This window comes from Mustela erminea, chromosome 7 (genome assembly GCF_009829155.1).
Source record: "Mustela erminea isolate mMusErm1 chromosome 7, mMusErm1.Pri, whole genome shotgun sequence".
NCBI classification, from domain to species: domain Eukaryota; kingdom Metazoa; phylum Chordata; class Mammalia; order Carnivora; family Mustelidae; genus Mustela; species Mustela erminea.
In genome coordinates, this window is record NC_045620.1 from 133620407 (window position 1) to 133630048 (window position 9642).

At 50.5% G+C, this 9642-nt stretch overlaps 1 protein-coding gene across 1 annotated transcript in view; it reads right to left on the reverse strand.

Annotated features, from left to right (window-relative positions):
* GREB1 (growth regulating estrogen receptor binding 1) overlaps nt 1-9026 on the reverse strand; it is a 133431-nt gene extending 124405 nt beyond the window's left edge. The window contains 1 exon segment of the mRNA XM_032353287.1: nt 7454-9026. Coding sequence (XP_032209178.1) covers nt 7454-8206 — 753 coding nt within the window. The 5' untranslated portion in view covers nt 8207-9026.
* Nucleotides 9027-9642: the final 616 nt, after the last annotated feature.

Below are 9642 nucleotides of genomic sequence, written 5' to 3' on the forward strand. Positions count from 1 at the left end.
CTCTCTGCCTGCCTCTCTGCCTGCTTGTGATCTCTTGTCTGTCAAATAAATAAACAAAATCTTAAAAAAAAAAAAAAATTAACAGGAGGAAGTCTGTGATTTGAAGGCAATGGTGAAATCAAGCCAGCATCGGAGACACAGTGGGGCAAAGCGCGTCTCTCAGAGCTACGGAAGTCACCATTATTCTTTCACCATTATTAATTCTCCAGGCAAAACCAAGAATATAGCTTAGTAAAAGAGGGCCGGAGAAGTTTCTAGACGAACCCTTCATAATCGCCAGTGAGAAAACGCAGGTCCTCAGAAAGAAACAGGGGAGATGACAGAGGGGAAGGGGCCGAACATCGTCCCGAGAGACACGTGTTACTCTGACCAGCCCCGGGGCCAGAAGGGGGAATCCGAAAGCAGACAAGTAAGTCCGTGCAGAAATTAACTTGAAACAGACATGAAAATTTCATAGCATGGACACAGACTTTTTCTTAGGCTGAGATCTGGAGCGTCTGTGTATAGCTTTACAGTCAGACAGATGTGCGTTCAAATCCTGGTACAGCATCCACCTGTCATAGGAGCTTGAACAAGTCACTGAACGTCTCTGGACTTGGGTTTTCCGGCACACAAAATGGGAACAGTAATGCCCACTCTTCACAGGGTAGTTGTGGGGGGCTGAACGACATACCCCTACATCTGGAACCTGGCCCAGAGTAGCCATGTAATTCTAAGTTCCCATCGACTTGGCCCCACTGGTAACCTTCCCACTGATAAGGGAAGACGATTCACTCCCTCTGTCGGCCTCGAGTTCTGTGATTTAAGAATTACTTCCATGGATCCAACTAGATGCGTGCAATGTTACGCTGCTGTCACAAAGGAAGCAATTTATAACGCTTACAATGAAAACTCTGAAACTTCTACAATTCGATAAGACAACTGAGCCCACAGCTAACTCTGCGGGAACCTTTCCATTATTTACTTGGTTCCACTAGTCAGTGGTATTGAATCCCACTGCACAGTGACAGGTAGCAGCTACCCACGGGGTGAGCACAGCATGACTTGTAGAGATGCGAAATGCCTAGGTTGTACATATGAAATTGGTATCTTTAATAAAAGACAATTGTTACTGCTTTCCATGTGCTCCAAGCCTTACCCACCAGGCGAGGAGTGCCCTTCTTCCTCAGCGTCCCCCAGGCCGGCACTGGGAGCCCCTGTGTGCTCTGACAAACCGCTCCTCGAACTACAGGATCCAACACTGGGTACACTCGCCTCAGGGGTAATCTTTGCAGTGTGTTACCGACTAAACCTCGTGCCCCACGCCTCACCAAATTTATATGTCGAAGCCCTAACTCCCAGCCTTGCTGTATTTGGACACAGAACCAAAAGGAGGTAATTAAGGCTAAGAGGAGTGGGGGAGCACAGAACAGTGGAATGAAAGGTAGTTATGAATCAATGAAACCCTCTCACATGTGTCCGCTCCTTATTTCATTCCCTTGTACTGTCCTTACACTTCTCCCCCGAGTCTAATTTATAGAACTAAGCAAACGAGAGATACTTTCACTCGACAAATAAGAAACTAACTGGACTTTTGGCTCAAATTCTCCTACATTTGGAGTTGAGACCTCAAAGTGGAACCTGTAATTGTTCCCTGATTCTATCAGCATTTGGCTTGGCTCTCTATCCAGAGTTCTGTAAGGTCCTGTAGAGCAAAGACTCATGCATCCATCAAATATTTACTGAGCACCTACTACGGGCCAGCCATTGTGCCAGGCGCTAAGGCACGACAGTGAGCAAAGGCAACTTGATTCTGCACAGCACTTACCAAGGTGCCATGGGGAGATAAGATGCTAAATCAATATTTGTGTAATTACAAACGTGGTGAGTCACATTAAGTGGTTTGCAACCTTTTTTTTTTTTTTTAAGTAGATTCCAGGCCCAATGTGGGGCTTGAACTCACAACTCTGAGATCCAAAGTCACGTGCCCTACTGAATGAGCCAGCCAGGCAGCCCTCAACTGTTTGCTTTGTTTTGTTTTGTTTTGTTTTTAATGAAAATGGCCTATAGATAACCCAGTTCAAAAACATTTGATCTCATAATTTCTCTCCCAAATCTTTTTCATCAAGAACATGTAACTACCAACCAGATTTCTTGAACAACAAAAGATCCCACAGTCCCTCCACAGTTAACAGAGGTCTGCACAGCGGGAAGAAGCCTCTCCCTTGCACTGACTTTCAGGGCCAGATGATGGGTAAAGGCACAATTTCCAGCAGGTTTTTGTTTCTGTCTTTTGAAAAGGGCTCATAGACCCTGGGCCTACCTTCACAGATTAGTGTTTCTAATGGCCGGTCATCAAAATCACCCAGAGGGCTTATTAAACCACAAACCACGGCCACCGCCCCCCAGGGTTCTGAGTTGGTCTAGGCAGGGGTCTGAGAATCTGCATTTCGAACAAATTCCCTAGCGACACCGAAACTGCTGGGCCAGGGACCACAGTTTGAGAGTGACCGCACTAGACTGAAAGGCAGGCTTAGCACGAACAAAGTTAAAGCTGGAAGGAAACTTACCTAGGTCAGGCTCTTCGGGTGACAGGGATAGGACATGAGCCCAGAGAAGAGAACCAAATCTCTCAAGGTCAAAACCAAACAAGTTAGGCCATTTCCCCTTCAGATCACTGACCTTTCTGTGACACAGCCTCCTGGAGAAGTCATTTCTTCTGCCAAGCCTCCAAAGACATGCCCTTCTCAGTGGATAGGGAGGTAAACTCATTGTCAAAAACACAGAGGTAGGATATGCTATCATATCTTAGAGCTCAGAGAGGTCCAGCAGGGTTGCAGTGGGCGGTGGGGGGAGGCGATTCAAAATTGACAAAACGTTGACAATTGTCGAGGCTGGGTGATGATTACAAAGAAGTGTTTTACTGTCTTCCCACTTTTGTCCATGTTCAACATTTTCCATAACAAACTAGGTAACGGGAATCAGCTGGATCAAGACTGATCATTGCACATCTCTGAGAAGGCTTAGGGTTCTCACGCAGCCCCTGAAATATACTTGCCTCCCCCCAAAATATTTTGAACATCTGTGACATGCTAAGCCTTGCCTGAGCACTAGAGGGATTCAGAGAAAATTAAGACATGCACTTCTGTCCTCAAGAAGTCCATAATTTGGGCGCCTGGGTGGCTCAGTGGGTTAAGCCTCTGCCTTCAGCTCAGGTCATGATCTCAGGGTCCTGGAATCGAGGCCCAAATCGGGCTCTCTGCTCAGCAGGGAGCCTGCTTCCCCTCTCTATCTCTGTCTGCCTACTTGTGACCTCTCTCTCTGTCAAATAAATAAATGAAATCTTAAAAAAAAAAAAAAAAAAGAAGCCCATAATTTGGCAGAATAAATGAAATGCATATCATGATGTTACCGAGAGTAATAAATGGCAGAAACGATCAAGAATGAGCTGGGACGCCTGGGTGGCTCAGTTGGTTAAGCAGCTGCCTTCGGCTCAGGTCATGATCCCAGCGTTCTGGGATCGAGTCCCCACATCGGGCTCCTTGCTCCGCAGGGAGCCTGCTTCTGCCTCTGACTCTGCCTGCCACTCTGTCTGCCTGTGCTCACTCTCTCTGACAAATAAATAAATAAAATCTTAAAAAAAAAAAAAAAGAACGAGCTAAGAGATTAAGTGAACCAAAGCAAGACTGTCTCCTTGCCCACTTTATATCCCAGAAGTTAAACTTTGTCTCTAAGAGCAGTCAAGTTTTAGAAATGTGTATTACCATCAATAGGTAAAGTTTAATCAAAATGAAAAGTCATCAAAAGTAGAAATAATAAGGGCGCCTGGGTGGCTCAGTGGGTTAAGCCGCTGCCTTCGGCTCAGGTCATGATCTCGGGATCCTGGGATCGAGTCCCGCATCGGGCTCTCTGCTCAGCGGGGAGCCTGCTTCCTCCTCTCTCTCTCTTCCTGCCTCTCTGCCTACTTGTAATCTCTCTCTGTCAAATAAATAAATAAATCTTTAAAAAAAAAAAAAAAGTAGAAATAATAAGAAGAGATCAAAAATCTGCTACAGAAATAGGGTCACCTGGGTGGCTCAGTGGGTTAAGCCTCTGCCTTCAGCTCGGGTCATGATCCCAGGGTCCTGGGATTGAGCCCGGCATTGGGCTCTCTGCTCAGCAGGAGCCTGCCTCTCCCCCTCTCTCTCTGCCTGCCTCTCTGCCTACTTGTGCTCTGTGTCAAATAAATATATAAAATCTTAGAAAAATATATGCTACAGAAATAGTATTATTACTATTTTTTATACAACAGACTATAAAATTAGTTAAAAGGACAATAGGAAAAAAATAAGTAATATTCATAACATTTAACTGAAAAAAGATGCAAAGTGACATTAATAATGTATGTATTATATAACATGTAATTTTGAGCAATGTTTAGAAGCATATAAAATTTAGTGGTTTGGGTGTTTTTTTTTTAATTTTTTTTAAAGATTTTATTTATTTTATTTGACAGACAGAGATCACAAGTAGGCAGAGAAAGAGAGAGAGAGAGAGGAGGAAGCAGGCTCCCTGCTGAGCGGAGAGCTCGATGCGGGACTCGATCCCTGGACCCTGAGATCATGACCTGAGCCGAAGGCAGCGGCTTAACCCACTGAGCCACCCAGGCACCCCTGGGGTTTTTTTTTTTTAAAGATTGTATTTATTTATTTGACAGGCAGAGATCACAAGTAGGCAGAGAGGCAGGTGGGGGGGTGGGAAGCTGGCACCTGCTGAGCAGAGAGCCCAATGTGGGGCTGGATCCTTGAGATCATGACCTGAGCTGAAGGCAGAGGCTTAACCCACTGAGCCACCCAGGTGACCCTAAAATTTAGTTTTAATACCAGAAAAAATACACTAAAGTGTTAATACTAACTGTATCTGCATCATAGATTTCTGGTGTTCTTTTGTTTCAACTCTTCTGTATGTTCTTAAATTATATGTTATAAATATGCATTACGTCCATCATAGTCTTCCATCTCCTGCTTTTTTTAAGTGCAATTAACTTTAATGTCCTACAATTTATCTGTATATCCAGAAACTGAAACAAAAACCCAAGAGGGCCCATTAAGCAGGGTATGAGCTGAGAAGAGTAACTGCCTCGAATCTTTTTGAAGAGATTAGAGGTAAGGGCCCTCCAGAATGGCCAGACGAGGCTGCCGGCAGCCAGCTCTCATGGTCAGTTGCCCCCATGAAAGCCCAAGAGGCTTCCTTTCCCAGTCTGGGCCAGAACCCCTGAAGCATGGGGCCCAGGGATAGGTGCAATTATTAGAAGCAGGCTCCCTTTACTCTCTTGGTGCATGGAGGGTCCTATACCACAGCTTTTGTTTTCATGTCCTGGTCCCTCTCAATTCTGACGACTGCCTAGCATGCCTCAAGGGCACTAGGGGGCTCAGGCACAGGGGGCTGGGGACTTCCCCCTCTCTTTAAACTACAGTCTGGGGGCGCCTGGGTGGCTCAGTGGGTTAAAGCCTCTGCTTTCGGCTCGGGTCATGATCCCAGGGTTCTGGGATTGAGCCCCGCATTGGGCTCTCTGCTCGGCGGGGAGCCTGCTTCCTCCTCTTTCTCTGCCTGCCTCTCTGCCTCCTTGTGATTTCTGTCTGTCAAATAAACAAATAAATCTTTAAAAAATAAAAAATAAACTACAGTCCGTCTTCTTCTCATTCTGATTCTTCAAACTTTTACTAGCTCTCCTTTGGAAAGTGCCTCTGAATGCTACGAAATTGCTAGAACAATTCAAATGTGGAATCTACAAAATGAACACCATTTTCTTCAAAAGGGGATTTCTAATGTCAAACATGACGGTGGTACCAGAATGAACACTTACAACACCATGGGAGGTCAGTAAGTTACTTACTAAATGAGAGAAAGTACAGTCACTTTCACATTTTGCACAGAAAGCTTTAGACAGGCTCTAGGTGATCACAAACTTTCCTGGTAAAAAATCCCAAGACAAAAATACACATATTTAAAGTGTAGCTTCACTGTACCCACCAAGAAAGATCACAGGTATTGGTCCAACTGGCTATTTTTCACTAATTAAAAACATTTAAACCACAAACAAACCATTTAAACCATCTGCAATAACAAGAAAGGCAGGATAGAATTTCAGCTGCAACTGAGCTTACTTCTTACTCCATAAAGAATACTTGTTCTAGAAAACAGCAGTGCCCCTAGTCCGCTGCTCTGGGGAATGGAAACTGTCACGGATCACATTGCAAATTTTAAACGAGCCAGATTCCAGCATGCAAAGACATGTAGAAACATTTCCTCACCTGTGTTTCATTTCCTCCCTTCACATTTTTAATTTGGTTTTTGTTTCCCAGAAACAAACTTTTCTAAGGATTGGTTCTAAGGAATTCTTCAAATCTGCCCAGGGATTTAAGACATTCTTGACAAAAAGTTAGAGGTAGGGTTCTAATGTCTTTAAACTAATGGCCTTCAAAACTCCAGTTACATTTTCCTTCAAAGGGCGGCAGACCAAGATGACATTAACACATTTCTTTAAGACAAAGCTCAGACCCTACCCAGACCTCCACCTCTCCCTAGGTCTTACCTCCAGTGTTAAACACAAATTAAAATGCTTTTACTGGGAATCAAAGTTTTTGTTCAAGTGAAATGTACACGTTGATCGCTTTAAAGCCTCCTAAAAACTGCCTTGGCGCCTGGAAGCAACACCCAGCTCTGTAAGAATTTAGTCAAGAAAAGCTTTAGTCTGCAAATTCAGGAGTCCCTCTTTTCTACTGGTCTTCATGACCAGGGATCAAAAGCGGGTTGACAGCAAAATGGCCCAGCATCCTTCCCAGTGAATGGCGGGTCGCCCTGGCCTCCACCCCGGCCTGGCGCCCAGGCGGCCACACACACACACACACACACACACACACACACTTACTTCTCGGACAGAAACCAGCCTTTGTTCCCAAGACGCAAAACTAGGCTCCAGTTTCTAAGCCCCCACCTCCCTTAGAGCCGGTCCCAGGCCGTTCTGGGAGGAAGCCCCATTTTCTCCGGTGTCCCTTGCTGGGGGGATGTGGCTGCCACCTCGGACTCCAGCTCTTCAAACACACAGACGAAGACACACACCCCCAAAATAATCACGACCGCGGGCACCGTCGTCTGTTAGAGCCCTCCCCTCCAGAGGGCTCCCCGCGTGCCAGGCGCCCAGGGCGCGCTCTCCAACTTTCCCGACCTCCCGCACACAGGCGCGCGCACGCACACGAGGCCCCGGCACCCAGGTCCCACGTGCCCTCGAGGCCGGACCCGGACCCTACCCCGCCTCCTTCGCTGGCGCCGGCCGGGGGAGCACCCACGCCCACTCGCGTCCTGCGCCCCGGGTCCCGCGCCCTGCGCCCCGGACCCCGCGCCCTGCGCTCCGGACCCCGCGCCCCGCGCCCCGGGCCCCGGGCCCCGCGCCCGGCTCCGGAGCCCGGCGGCCCGGCGGCGGGGCCGCTCTCACCTCGGCCTTTGTCCTGCCGCCGACGCAGCCCCGCTCCCGAGCGCCCGCCGCCGTCGGAGGGCCAGCCCAGCCTCCCGGCCGCCGTCCCACCCACAGCTCCCGGGCTCCGGCCGGGCCGGGGGCGCTCGGCAAAGCCCGGATCGGCGGAGCGCGGCCGGCGCCGGGGACGCGACCCCTGACCCCGGCCGCACCCCCTGCAGTCCACTTCTCCGGGTCTTCGGGCCGACCGCGGGGAAGGGACGCGCGGTGGGCTCGGCCGCCCCGGGACCCGACTGGGGAAGGGTCGCGGCGAGGGCTGTGTCCGGCGAGGGGAGGGGGCGAGGCGGCCGGAGCCAAGTCCCGCGGCCTCCCCGCCGGGGTTCTCGCCCCGGTGGCACGCGGTCCTCTCGTCTCCCCGACCCGGTGCCCGGGTCCCGGCCCCCAGGCCGGGCGGGAGCTCAGCCCTGCGGAGGGTCCGAGTGGGCCGGGCGCCCAGCGGGACCGCGCCCCCCGCGCGTCTCCAGGGAATTCCCAGCCGAAGCTCCCAGCCACGGTGCGCCGCCTGCGCCCAGGAAATGTCGCCTTCTTCTCGGTTCTCCCCGAGGGATTCCACCCGCACCCCCCGGCAGCGGCCCGCGAGCCCCCTACCCTGACGTACCCCTCCTCCCCTGCACTCCGTGGGACCAAGTCCTGGAGCCTCTCCAGCCACAGCGGAGTCCGCGGGGCGGGGGGTCTGGAAAGAAGTGGGAAGAACCTTCGGAGAACAGAGGTCATTTTGTCACTTGGGACCCAGGCGCCGGGAGGAAACAAGGCAAATCTGTGGGGCAGCGAGAGAGGAGCCCAGACCTCCCAGTCACTCCACGCCCAGGACCCCGGGACACACACACACACCCGCCCCCGCCCCCCCGCGCCCGGCCGCCAGGCTGAGCCTGCAGAGGGTCGCTGTCGCCCGGGCGCCCAGCGGGACCCGCCCCTCCCCCCGCCTCCCGTCACCCGCAGTGCCGCGGACCCGCTCAAACAGCGGGGACTGGAAGACCCCGGTCCCCGGCAGACCTAGTGGGCAAGCGGTGACGAGGGGGCCGGCCTGGGGCCAGCAGAGAAGAGGAAGATTCTGGAACTCCAGGCTCCTGCGGGTGGGACCGGCCACCTTTGCCCTGGCCCCCGTGTCCGGTGGGAAGAAGGAGTGAATGAAGGAAGGACTGAAAGAACGAACCTCAAAGAAGACTTTGCAGACCTCACCGGCGCCTGGTGCAGCAGTAGCAGAGCAGTGAGCACGGGGCAGGAGAAGGAGAACTGGAGATGTCCTCCTGAAGCCAAAGCCGTCGCCCCCGTGATTTCAGGAACCTGCGAGTTGCAGAACCTGCTCTGTGCCCTCGCTGCCCCTCACCTGCACGCCCTGCTGGTGAGGTCTTGGGCCTAAGAGTCACTGTCCTCTGGGACTGGTGAGTGACAGTTCAGGGACCTGGTGAGGGAACAGCTCCGGTAAATGCCGGAGCTCCCTGCGTCCAAAGTAGGAGAACTGCCTGGAAGAATCCTGGCAGATCTGTGCTAGGAAGACAGCACCATCATTTTCCTTCTTATTATGAAAGATTTCAAATGCTCACTAGAGAGATAACATCACGAACCCTCCCTGTGTGCCCAGGAGCAAGCCAGTCCTAGTATCTTGCCATACTTGCTTCAACTGTTCATGTTAAAAAGAACTATCACAGTACAGTCAAAGCCCCTGGACAGCCCTCCCAGATCCCAATTCTTCCCTCCACAACCCCCCATACTCGTCTAAAACATCCCAACCATGTTTTTGTACTATTACTGCTATGAATGCATTCATGAACTCTGTATAGTGTTTTTACTAGTTCTACAACTTTCTGTGTGTTAGATTCTGTTTTGTTCTGTAACCAGGTGGGTTGGCTTTATATTGTTTGTAAGAGCCCCCTAGTCCTACACAAAGCTCTACTTTATTCATTTTTTAAATTAGTTTCAGAGGTAGAGGTCAGTGATTCATCACTCTTTTAATACCCAGTGCTGATTACATCAGGGGCTGTCCTTCATGTCTGTCATCCAGTGACCCCACCCCCCCCACTACTTTATGTATTTTAACTGCTCAGTAGCATTCTAGGGGCACATGGGTGACTCATAAAGTGTCTGCCTTTGGCTCTGACTATGATCTCAGATGGAGCCTGTGTCTGGCTCCTTGCTCAACAGGGAGTCCG